Source organism: Haliotis rubra, unplaced genomic scaffold (assembly GCF_003918875.1).
Source record: "Haliotis rubra isolate DU_JTF1 unplaced genomic scaffold, ASM391887v1 Scf892, whole genome shotgun sequence".
NCBI classification, from domain to species: Eukaryota; Metazoa; Mollusca; class Gastropoda; order Lepetellida; family Haliotidae; genus Haliotis; species Haliotis rubra.
The window spans coordinates 319181-332385 of NW_025767626.1; the positions used below are offsets into that span (position 1 = coordinate 319181).

Sequence of the window (13205 nt, forward strand, 5' to 3'; positions counted from 1 at the left end):
ATACGGAAACTGACCACATTGTGGTGTCACACAACAGAGATTGTGAAACAATCCACAGATCCACGAGAGTTACCTCCCTTTAACCCTTTGCAAGAACACTGGATCAATACGACACACATATTAAACAATACACTGTAACTGACACTTATTGTTAAAAATTGTTAGGAAACATACACATCTCAATTCCAAACACAATGTGTAGGTGCAATATTCATAAGTGACTAGGATTAAGTTCTACTGTGTTTAGTAGGAAAACGTGAACCTGTCTGGTTGTGAAATGCAATGAGTCGCATCTAATGACAAACAGATAATACATCTCTTTGTTGTTATCTTACGAGGATAATAATGGCATCATTTATAGAGATGTATTTTGTGAAATACACACTGGTACCATTCAGTGTACCATTTACTATTCACATAACTGATGCTATTTTCCTAACAACAGCTATCATTGCATGGCTATAAAGCCCCAGACAGGTCCAAGTGTTCCTATGTGGACGGAGCCAGCTGCCGCAGCTGTCAGGTCACCCACCATGCTGTGACAACACACAAGAGCATCGCCTACCTGACAAGGCACGTGGACGGCTCGTACCATTAGATACTGTGGAATGTACAACTGTCAACACAAGGAGGGGTTTGTATGTGAGAGCAGGCATGATATGGCAACACATGTTACAGTGAGACCCTTGCATTACAACGAGGAATGACTGCAGTGAGATGAGGAAGTACAACAGGAAAATGTTTACTTTGGTGTACAGAGTTGCCTGTCATAATTCTTACACAAGTTAAAACACTTCTCTATCAATCCTTGTGATTGCATCTTGATTTAAACTCCTTAAACAGAAGTAAAACAGCTGTTCTGGGACATCAAGTCATAAATATGATATATAATAATAATAATAATATGATGATGATGATGATGATGAAACATAACCTTGGCAGAAGTGTTGGTTTGAGGTGTACATGACAAGGATGTGGTGGTACACCTGCTGTAGGGGCTGCGTCACTACATGTACACATAGCTGGCGCTATCGGCAGATAGATGGCATAACAAGGCATACTCATCCATCTATGTTTACTGCATATCACCAACCCTCTGTTTACTGAACATCGTCCACCCTCTGTTTACTGAATATCACCCAAACTCTGTTTACTGCATATAAGCCACCCTCTGTTTACTGCATATCACCCACCCTCTCTTTACGGCATATCTACCCCGTGTGTCTACTAACGCTTTGTGTACTGTATATCACTCAACCACTGTTTACTGTATATCATTCAGCCTGTACTCTGCCTACTGCCTGTACCTTTACTACAGTGAACTCTCTGCCTACAGCATGTACCTTTACTACAGTGAACTCTCTGCCTACAGCATGTACCTTTACTACAGTGAACTCTCTGCCTACAGCCGGTACCTTTACTACAGTGAACACTCTGCCTACAGCATGTACCTTTACTACAGTGAACTCTCTGCCTACAGCATGTACCTTTACTACAGTGAACTCTCTGCCTACAGCATGTACCTTTACTACAGTGAACTCTCTGCCTACAGCCTGTACCTTTACTACAGTGAACACTGCCTACAGCCTGTACTCACCAGTAGGGTAGGCTGGAGGCAGGTCTTCATCAGCTTCCTCCACGCCGACCGGGCCCAGGATGGACGACCCCACACGACCTCCTTGGCCTGCCACACCAAACATGAATCATTGATTGTACTTAACCAGTATGTTGTTGTCAAGTTATCTGCAGCTGTAGTTGTCGGTACCAGAGTGTGAGGAAAAACAGGATTTAACACTGTGTTGAAGATTACTGCACTTGTTTTGTAATCTACACGCACAAGTTGGGCTCTGGCTTGGTCTACGCTCCATGTACATCATGGGATGTCAGCTCAAATACTGGAGGACAGATGATGCAACTCTCTGACAATTACCACTTTGGTGACACCACCAAGTACTGACAAACCTATGAGCATAATCAGGCAAACTGGGATCCGAACCTTCAATCATAGGTTTGTGGTGTGTTCAAGGGCCACAACTCTGGACAATGTACAGTGATGCCTAAGTGGACCACTGTGTGTGTCTCTCTAAAGTCGGAAATAGAAAAAAACTGTTTTTAGTCTATTATTCTGTGTCCCTAAACTTTACAGAATTGCAAATAGCATATGTCGAAATATCCTGGCCTAACTGGGCATTCAGTGGAATGCGTAATAGGATATCCAGAAAAGCATGTTTACTTGTAAAATTGGGCAAACCTTAGAAAAAATAGCTGCTGAAAACAATAGATCAGACTATAGATGGCAATTAGGTCTGCTCAGCCAAGTATGACGACGGACCGTCGACTCAACTGGCATGAAATGCATGCGCTATCTACAGGCACAAGGGGTCATCTCAAAGATATTTTATGCTTTCTCAAGTGTGTTGAATATGTCTCATCTATTGATTGACATCTTACGTGTCTTTCTTTCACAAAGTTTATGTGGAGATATGTAAAAGAGTATGATACCCATAGAAAAGCTTAAATCAGCCTTCGTATTAAATGTCTCAAAATATATAAGTGGCGTGACCACCCGATGATCGACAGGACTTGATAGTATTTGTAAATTATTATGACATGCCGTTTACTTCCCCAGTTTAATTCCCCTAAAGGATTATCTTATCTCAGCTGATATCTCTATCACCCAGCCCAGCCCCAACCACCGTCTGTGACACCCGTCCTGACACACCGTTTGAGACCACCCCTCCTACCTGTTTCTTTTTATAGTGAGTGAGTGAGTGAGTTTAGTTTTACGCCGCACTCAGCAATATTCCAGCTATATGGCGGTGGTCTGTAAATAATCGAGTCTGGACCAGACAATCCAGTGATCAACAGCATGAGCATAGATCTGCACAATTGGAAACCAATGACATGTGTCAACCAAGTCAGCAAGCCTGACCACCCGATCTCGTTAGTCGCCTCTTATGACAAGCATAGTCGCCTTTTGTGGCAAGCATGGGTTGCTGAAGACCTATTCTATCCCGGATCTTCACGGGTGTCTTTTTATAGTGATAGTGAGACTCCATGGTAGCTACATCCTTAATAGTTTCCGTATTAAAGTTATTATTGTTTATGTCAGCTATCGTTAAAAATAAACTTAAGTTTATTATTAAAATGGGCATTTAAAAAGTGTCCATTGCAATACAGTATCATTGCACACTAATTTGCATAAAGTCATGGTCTGTTCCAAATAATTTGCTTTGGACTTATTTCTGCACTAATCTCTCCTCAGTAAAGTCCTTGTCTACGTTTCTTATCTCTCTACCACTGAGACTGTAGTTAGGCTGAACTTAGTTTAACAGATATTTCACACTTTCATATATTAACTACATAAATTGTAGACATAAATGCGAAAAATCAGTTCTTTTCTATTTCCGACAGTACTTTAGTTGTACTGGGGCTCCTTTCATGAAGCAACCTTTACTAAGGTTAACCTTAACTCCCACTCTGTAACATTGCACTAAGGTTACCTTAGTGACTTGCGACCACCTTAGTGCTTTGTGAAAGAAGGCCCTGGTCCTGATCTATGCCAGAGTCACAGAGGCCAGCCCTGTGAGGTGCTGCAGCAGAATGTGGGTACAGAGATGAGGATATAGCTATGTGAAGACTCTACCTGGGTCTTTCTGCAGTATCTGTCGAAGTGTGGGCAGGCCAGGGTTACTCATGATGATGAAACCACACAGCTCCTCAATGGTCTGCCAGCGGTGCAGACGCTCTTGTAGGTCCTGCTTCACCTCCTCAAAGGCTTGTCTACAACCAACCAATGTCAGTTATATCATGTATCTACAACCAACCCGTGACAGTAATGTCACACGTCTACAACCAACCCGTGACACTAATGTCACGTCTACAACCAACAAGTGACAGTAATTTCACACATCTACAACCAACCCGTGACAGTAATGTCACACGTCTATAACCAACCTATGACAGTAATGTCACACGTCTATGACCAACCCGTGAGAGTAATGTCACATGTCTACAACCAACCTGTGACAGTAATGTCACACATCTATAACCAACCTATGACAGTAATGTCACACGTCTATGACCAACCCGAGAGAGTAATGTCACATGTCTACAACCAACTAGTGACAGTAATACCATATGTCTACGACCAACCAGTGACAGTAATGTCACATGTCTACAACCAACCCGTGACAGAATGTCACATGTCTACAACCAACCCATGAAAGTAATGTCACATGTCAACAACCAACCAGTGACAGTAATGTCACATGTCAACAACCAACCCGTGACAGTAATGTCACATGTCTATAACCAACCTATGACAGTAATGTCACACGTCTATGACCAACCCGTGAGAGTAATGTCACACGTCTATAACCAACCTATGACAGTAATGTCACACGTCTATGACCAACCCGTGAGAGTAATGTCACATGTCTACAACCAACCTGTGACAGTAATGTCACACATCTATAACCAACCCGTGACAGTAATGTCACATGTCTACAACCAGCCAGTGACAGTAATATCATATGTCTACGACCAACCAGTGACAGTAATGTCACATGTCTACAACCAACCAGTGACAGTAATGTCACATGTCAACAACCAACCCGTGACAGTAATGTCACATGTCAACAACCAACCAGTGACAGTAATGTCACATGTCAACAACCAACCCGTGACAGTAATGTCACATGTCTACAACCAACCCATGACAGTAATGTCACATGTCTACACCCAAACCATGACAGTAATGTCACATGTCTACAACCAACCCGTGACAGTAATGTCACATGTCTACAACCAACCCGTGACAGTAATGTCATAAATCTATAACCAACCCGTGACAACAATGTCACGTCTATAACCAACCCATGACAGTAATGTCACATGTCTACAACCAACCCATGACAGCAATGTCACATGTCAACAACCAACCAGTGACAGTAATGTCACATGTCAACAACCAACCCGTGACAGTAATGTCACATGTCTACGACCAACCAGTGACAGTAATGTCATATGTCTACTACCAACCAGTGACAGTAATGTCACACGTCTATGACCAACCAGTGACACTAATGTCACACGTCCATAACCAACCAGTGACAGTAATGTCACGTCTACAACCAACCAGTGACAGTAATGTCACATGTCAACAACCAACCCGTGACAGTAATGTCACATGTCTACGACCAACCAGTGACAGTAATGTCATATGTCTACTACCAACCAGTGACAGTAATGTCACACGTCTATGACCAACCAGTGACACTAATGTCACACGTCCATAACCAACCAGTGACAGTAATGTCACGTCTACAACCAACCAGTGACAGTAATGTCACATGTCAACAACCAACCCGTGACAGTAATGTCATACATCTATAACCAACCCGTGACACTAATGTCACACGTATTTAACCAACCCATGACAGTAATGTCACACGTCTATAACCAACCCGTGACAGTAATGTCATATGTCTATAACCAACCTGTGACAGTAATGTTACACGTATATAACCAACCAGTGACAATAATTTCACACGTCTATAACCAACCCGTGATAGTAATGTCACACGTCTATAACCAACCCGTGACAGTAATGTCATATGTCTACAACCAAATACAATTCATACTAAATGTATTACCTCCAGATCTTGTTTAGTGAAGTGTACAAAACCCTACTGAGTTTACGTTTGTCATTACCTGGCAGTAAGGATTCTTTGGTCAATGTCATCCAGAGAGTTTCCATGGGCCATCCGTAGTGACCCCAGAAACGCCTTATTCCTCTTTCGGATTTTATCACACTGTAAATAGAAATTATTTAGCATAATTTTCTATTCATTTACTGGTCCCAGATAAGATAACACACTATATTAACAGCATGAAGCCACTGTGGAGGTATTCCTCCGTGTTGCCTGCTTTGAGCATAATACTACCTCCTGTGAGTTATGACCATGAAACACCTTCATATACAGGCACCAGGTGTATAAACAATTTTATTACTGGACAGCTAACTACATACCCCTTCCTTGGCCACAGAGAGCTGCTTCTCAGCTGCAGATCGTTTCGCTGTGTAGTGTACCTGCTCCAACTCATGCGTGAGCTGCAACCAGGCCTGCAGCTCAGATGGAACGGACCAGTGCTCTTGCAGCTCCAGTTCCTTCTCTGTGCGACGAAGAGCTGCCCGAACTTGTGCAAGCTCTGCCTCCGCTAGCTTTAGGCTCTCCTCCATGTTGTTTCCTTGCCGGGCCTCCTTCAACCTCTCAGCCTCTTTCTGAAACAGGAGGTTACAGAAATTGAAAATTTTACTATAAATTGTATATTTATATACTTATCCTATCTCACGGTATGCACCTCTCCTCTTCTTCTACAACCATTTGTGGAAAAGTGCTGTAGGCTAAGTTGAATCAAATCTTACTGGCCTCTGACCAACCGACCTCTGACCCCACTCCGACAACAGCACCTGTCAATCATCTCCATAAGCGTGCAGCTCGCTCAGATGATCACATGACAACCTGTGCCTGTCATTCTCGGGTTGGAGCTTCCAGTAATCAGTGATGTGGGGCAGGTCGGGTGGGTATCCATCGCGTGAGATAGGATAAGTATATAAATATACAATTTATAGTAAATTTTCAAATTTTTAAATGTATCCTATCTCACGGTATGCATAATCCCACGGTTGGTAGGAGGGCTGCAGATTACCCTGTCAATACTTACAACCGTGAAGACGCATAACCCAAGGAGGCCAGGAGAAAGCACCAACTCCCGATATGCAAACTCCAAACTTGAGATGGGTTTCTTCAGGTAACCCCTTGGCTTACACAGCACAAAAACTCTCTCCCGAAGTGGGCGCTCCCGAATTAATGTGTTTTCCAGCCGCAACTTTTGACAAGCAAAAGGACGCTGCTTGGCAAGTAGGTCCCGCCGCCCCGCGATTTATCAGGTGACCCCAGTGAATTAAAGTTGAAGACCTTAATCTGGCCAGTCCCTGCTTCGGAACTACCACACACAGACACACGCTGGAAGGCAGTGAAAGAGAGAATAGCCCGGTTGCTCAACTTGTTTAACGTTCAGTACCAATCCCCCTAACTTACCAAAGCTGAGAAAGGACTTAGGAGCGGAATGCTTCGAAAACCATGTAGGTAATCGGATATCAACACTCCACTGACGTAATTGCTCAAAGAGTAGAGGTCAGTAAGCGGAGTGTCGACCACCTCTGCATGTAGCACAAGACTGGCCTCTCAGTCTATCGAGTCATATCTATGACAGTGCAGACACGCCCTAGTTCCCTAGGTGAGGTGGTCTATGCCCACATATATTAATCCATACCAATAAGAAAGATACCAATATCTTTCATGATATAAAGAATGCAAAACCTACACGAAGATAGGAACTGCATCATATCTGTGTTTGCGAGCCGGCGACAACTGCTGCGCCAGGACCAAAGGACCCAGTTGGTGAACACCTTCCACGTCAGTGACTGACAGATCCCGGAGGTAGTGTGAGACAAAGACTGTGTCCAAACTCCAAAAACAACCCTTCATGATGCCGTGAAGGGAACAGTTCTATGTAGAGCCATCGTAGAGGTTAAGGCTCTTGTCTCATGAGAGGGATGGCCGTAGTAGGAGGATGAAAGTCAGCATAGGCGTAGGCATGAAGTATGGTAGATCGCATTCAGAAAGTCAGTGTGGTACGAGAGACTTCTGTAGATGAGGCAAATGACAGAAATAAACAGTCTCTTGCGTAACCTACGACGGTCCTTGGAGGCAGACCCGTAAAGTCCGGACAGGAGATAGGGAGATATCCTCAGTGTCGTCAGGGCCCAAGACAGCAGCGGGAAAGGCAAATAGTCTCAACCTCAACCAGGGACAGCTTTGGCATGTCTGGTCCTCTCAACGCGCAACCGGGTGACATCCAGAAGCGTGAATGCAGGTAGCAGTCGCAAGAGCCAGGAGGAAGAAATAGTCGACAGAAATCCTTCTCTGCCAGAGGTTCATACTCCTCTGACGTGAGATGATAAAAAACCACGGAAAGGTCCCAGACTGGTGGCCAGAACTTCCGAGATTGATCAGCAACTTGTAAGATCTAAGGAGAGACTGGAGCCCAGGGACAGTTGACACCTTTGCACCCGTAGCCGGCGCAATAACTGTGTTACGCATGGCCTGGTTTGTAGACTAGGTGGAACCCTTCAATTCCTTGGAAATTCAAGGATGCTGGAGGTACTCCGTGACCATCTGCGGCGCTGCTGTAATGGGAAATATAATACCCATCGTCTTACAGTACGCTTCTAAACACTTCCATAGCCATCACAGAGTGGCCTGGTAGAAGTTTGGGGCGCCGTGGTAATCGCCGTAGCGACTCGCTTGGAATATCCCTTTGCAGTTAGCAATTGAAGTAAAGGCACCAGGCGTGAAAATTCAGTGTGAGCGGAGACCATGCAGCTGATCGGAGCGAAGATGAACCATAATATCGGCTTGAATGGGAAGTGGTACTGGAAAGGGTCAGCCAGGTCAGGAACAAACTTCTGACGAGCCAAAAAGGTGCGACCCAAAATCAGTGTCAACCGCTGAGTAGTATACGTGGAAGTAGCCCCCCTGGTGGAAACACATACGCGTTCAAGTCATCCCTGGGGATGGCTAGAACGCCGTATTCCCAGGCCAAAAAATCAGGGATCGAGGACACGAATATTGGAAGCAGTTGATGGAAGCAGGTAGCAAACAGTTCCACTGTCGGGTTAGACATCGAAAGGCACAAAGTCAGGAACACCTGCGGATGCAGTTTCCACCCCATCAGGTATGGTTGAACCGGACGGGACAAAGAATCTGCAATGACATACTTCTCCCCTGGGATGTGATTGGCCTGGACTGTGATGTAGAGAGAGTCCACTAAGTGGAAAACAACTGTTGTGTCCACTGACGAAGCTGAGGAGGCCCCATGGATCCCATTCGATAGATGTGCCACACGATTGCAGCATGGTCCGATCAAATCAAAAGCTTGGTTGATTGTAACAGGTGATGCCAATGAGTGATCACAAGAATCACTGCCCTGAGCTCCAAACACTGATGTGACATGCGCAGTCTGCGGGAGACCACAACCCTGCCACTTGCTGATCGAGAAAGTGAGCTCCCCACCCGTGTAGAGAAGTGTCTACTTACAGGTGATGTACTGGAGCAAACAGCCTTAAAGAGACTCCACTGTAAACATTCAACCCATCCAACCACCACTGGAGATGAGGATGGAGCGCTGGAGGAAGAGAGATCAATGCGTGAGGGACGCCAATCCTGATGTGCTGACAAAGAAGAAAGTGGAGAGGCCGTAGTTGAAGCTATCCACTTAGAGTCAAAGCTTGAGCTGACGTCAACAGACCCAGAAGTTTTTGCCACTGACAAAGAGTCCTGGGTTGCGAGAGTGCTAGGGGTACCACGAAACTCCAGCGCAGACCTTCCATTCGTCAGGCCACCACTGAAGGACTGGACGAAGTGGTTCAGGAAGGTGAAACAATTCCTTTGGGTTCGGTTATCAACCTCGAGATACAGGTGTAGAATCGCTGCATCTGTTGAGGTTGGAAATGGCCTCTGTACGTTGGGGTTTGAGCTAACGTCAGAAGGCCTAGTAAGTATTGCCTTTGAAGAAAAAACTATCCTGAGATAGGATAACGTTCGAGTAGCCAAGCTACCATGACAGTACCGAAGAAGTGCTGCATGTAGGAGGTTCTTGGCATGGAGATGTCAGTCAATCTACAGGAACGTACAGGAATGTTCACAATGTAGTGATGAAGGCCGTAAAAACAGTGATCGTAGGAACGTATGGTTCGCCAAATGAAGTGCTGGTCCGCCAGATGGAGTGAGAAAGTTAGTAGATACAATGCATGGGATCGTCAGTCTACCAGAACATTGGTAAAGTTGATGGAATGGCAGAGGTAAAAAAGACCAATGCCTCCAGAAACGTTCGATAAAGAGACAAAGGTAGTAACATTGATGCCTACGAACAGTCCGGACAGAGGGGGCAGAGGTCGGGTGGGGGCAGAGGTCGGGTGGTCAGAGGCCAGTAAGATTTGATTCAACTTAGCCTACAGCACGTTTCCACACATGGTCGTAGAAGAAGAGTAGAGGTGCATACCGTGAGATAGGATAAGTTTAAAAATTATCTCTCTAAATCTAATGTCAAGTTTAAAGGGTAAATAATGGCAAGAATAGAGTTAACATCTGATATTGTTACAGATGTTTCAAGACAATCACCATAAACATTTCAACAGGAACGTAATACTATTGTTTCAAACCTAATCCCAACTGTTCAAGTCCTTCTGTCTCTGATTTCAACAAGATACTATTTCACTCTACAGCCATACACAAAATCACCAGATAGTTCATTATTCTTTTAGTTCATCCGATTCATCGCAAAGGCCATGAACAAATATATTTTACAGAGTTAATAGTGCTACGCTACGTCTGCACATCAGCCGCTGGCCACTTCCTATCACCAGTACATGCAGCATCCCACACTTCTGTCTACTACAACATCTAGCAGTCAACATACTCGTGCATTCACAGTCAGATACATTAGAGTATCGATGTACAAATGGGAGTAGACCAACTGATATTGGGAGGTGAGCAATTCTGTGTGTTACTGAGTAGGTCCGTACACAGTCAACACCAGAAAGGGGCTTCACACATTTAACCCATGGGGAATCGAACCGGGGTCTTTGGCGTGACGAGCGAACGCTTTAACCACAAGGCTACCCCACCGTCCCCTCAAGTAACAAGAAGGCCAGCAACTGAGCGGAGATCATTCTCACCCTGGACACTCAGCCTGGGCCTATTTCAGGAAAATTGACCATTGCTGCAGTGAGGTGAATATTACCATCTGTGTCATAATCACTGCACTTGTATTGTACTGGTTTTGTACTTGTATTGCTACTGAAATACCTTTCTTGTGAATTCTAGTAATTTGTAAAGTTAGTTACAGAATACGATTGTTATTATACCACATGGCCTGGTTGTGTATTGGTTCCACATCTGATTATTTAGTTCGAACTTGTAACAACAGATTGACACTCTTCCAACAGGATACATGAGAACCAGGCCTGCTGTTGCTGGGTTGGGAACTCAAACCTTTAATGTGATTACCAAAAGCATAAACCACTAGGCTACCCCAACACACTGGTTCCAGCATTGCCCATCAACATACGGACAATCAGAAATGGGCTTCACTCACAACAGCCGTGTTGGGAATCAAGCCAGTTAAATGTTCACCTTCCATATCATTCAACCTGACATCATGAGAGTGTCAAACTAAACTGTGAACTGTTTCATAAACAATCTTTCACAAACATGAACAAAACAGAAAACTACAAAGCATTATCGCACAGGAATTACACAAGCATGAGTTACCATGGTTACTGGGGGTACCTAGTCTTCAGCCGAATATCCACAAAAACTGCACAGTCAGGTCAAAAATAACATTTCCAATACTCCATAAATTACAGAAGCATCTCTGTTTCACATATTCATGCATCCATCAGTGATCTCACATAGGAAAAGCAAAAGACTTGAGGCAGTCTTGCTTGTTTGTTCCAAATATTGTGGTCAGTTATTACACAGTAACACTGTAATAGGCGAGGCTTATTAATTTGGAACATTACCAACAATGATCAAAATTGGTAGAATACTTCCTTTAACACTTGATTGCCTTTTTCCTGAAACTTGTTTGGAGAGAAAATAATAAATTTTGTTGCGTCCATTGTCAATTTTATGTGTATAGGGCGCAGGAATTCGCATCCTGTAAATCCCTGGATGGACCCTGAAACACCTTCATAGGAAATATAAGCAATGTTCTAAGCATGATCACTGTCTATTGCCATGGTCGAGGTCCCTGCTACTAATGTCTGGAAAGTCTGGGGTGATTCAAGGTGATTTAGGCCTGGGCTTTGAATTCTTGGTTTGAAACTCTTTCCCCTATCCATTGGAATGAGACTTTGGCTACTTTCTGCTGTCCTGTCGGAGATCCACTCCCAAGAACTGCCTGGTCCCTGTAGAGCCCTGATGATGACTGTGCAGTTGTGAGAAGGAAGCCAATGTTAGCGCTCAGTCCAATGGCCTATCTTCCAAGGCCTCCTCAAATTTGCCATTAATGAGCTGATACACATGTGATCCTTGTAGACTGTGTGGTCCGTGACTTCTACTTGATGAAATCTCTCTGAACTATCAATGCACATGCAGTCCATAAGATCAAAGTTTTGGTTGATTCCTTGTGTCTCAGGGTATACTTCAGCTGAGTGCACAGTAACACCCCCTGTGGTCCGGGACTTAGACGCCAACCTGGCTCTCTTTTGAGGAGAAGCGTTGCTCCTTTCTTGAGATAGTACTGAAATTCGATCTGATGGATCTTTTATCAAATTTCCAAAATGTTTCAGAGCCACCGACAAGGCTTCCTCCATGACAAATTTGGGTTAAACAGTTCGTGTGGTTGATGGATGGGGCACCTCAGGATCAGATATGACAGGAGGGACACCTAGCTCTCCCAAATCTGACTGATTGTCTATGATCCTTGCATCTGCAGGCACCTTGACTGGAATCCTGGAGAGCAGTTTCTTTTATTTTCATGACTGTTTTTACAGACCAGAGCATACTTCTCAAAAGCTGATAGAGAAAGCGTTTGTCAAGTCACACAATGGGTGACGAAAGAGCAAGGAGTGTCAACACACTCCCCACACTCTCCATTTCCCACAGACTGAGCATTGGTTTGGTAGCCAAAGATGGAGGATGAAACGTTTTAGAGTCCTCTCATATACCCATGATAACCACTTACAAAGCAGAAGTTCAGAAACAATTTCAAGACAAAATGTACCAGAAAATTAGGTTTGCCACCCTTTCCTTCCCTTAGGAGGACAACTAGTAGATAGCGTTTGGAGGAATGCTAGGAAAAAGGCAATCAAGTGTTGGTGGACATATTCATAAGGATTTAGTATTTCTATCTGAGAACAGACACATGTCTGTTATCATTTAAATAATTTATGTATAAGCGTACATGTAACTGTCATGGGGTGAAGCATTAGTTAAGGCAGGACAACTCATATACTAAACATCTAACAAACTTTCTTCAAACAAACAAAAACCTTTAGAAAAATGTAACGAATGTCAAAAACATCACTGCAGTTGTACCTACCACATTTTATTTTAGCTTCAAATCAGTTG

At 44.0% G+C, this 13205-nt stretch overlaps 1 protein-coding gene across 4 annotated transcripts in view; it reads right to left on the bottom strand.

Annotated features, from left to right (window-relative positions):
* Positions 1 to 13205, bottom strand: part of LOC124263662 (stromal interaction molecule 1-like) — an 87713-nt gene that overhangs the window by 12643 nt on the left and 61865 nt on the right. For 3 of the 4 annotated variants that reach the window (XM_046698315.1, XM_046698317.1, XM_046698316.1), the window contains 5 exons: positions 6035 to 6286; positions 5716 to 5816; positions 3647 to 3783; positions 1598 to 1684; positions 566 to 616 (listed from right to left, as the gene is read on the bottom strand). In XM_046698315.1, the coding sequence (XP_046554271.1) occupies positions 566 to 616; positions 1598 to 1684; positions 3647 to 3783; positions 5716 to 5816; positions 6035 to 6286 (628 nt within the window). The remainder of the gene's footprint in view (positions 1 to 565; positions 617 to 1597; positions 1685 to 3646; positions 3784 to 5715; positions 5817 to 6034; positions 6287 to 13205) is intronic. The other variant, XM_046698318.1, reaches the window with a different exon arrangement.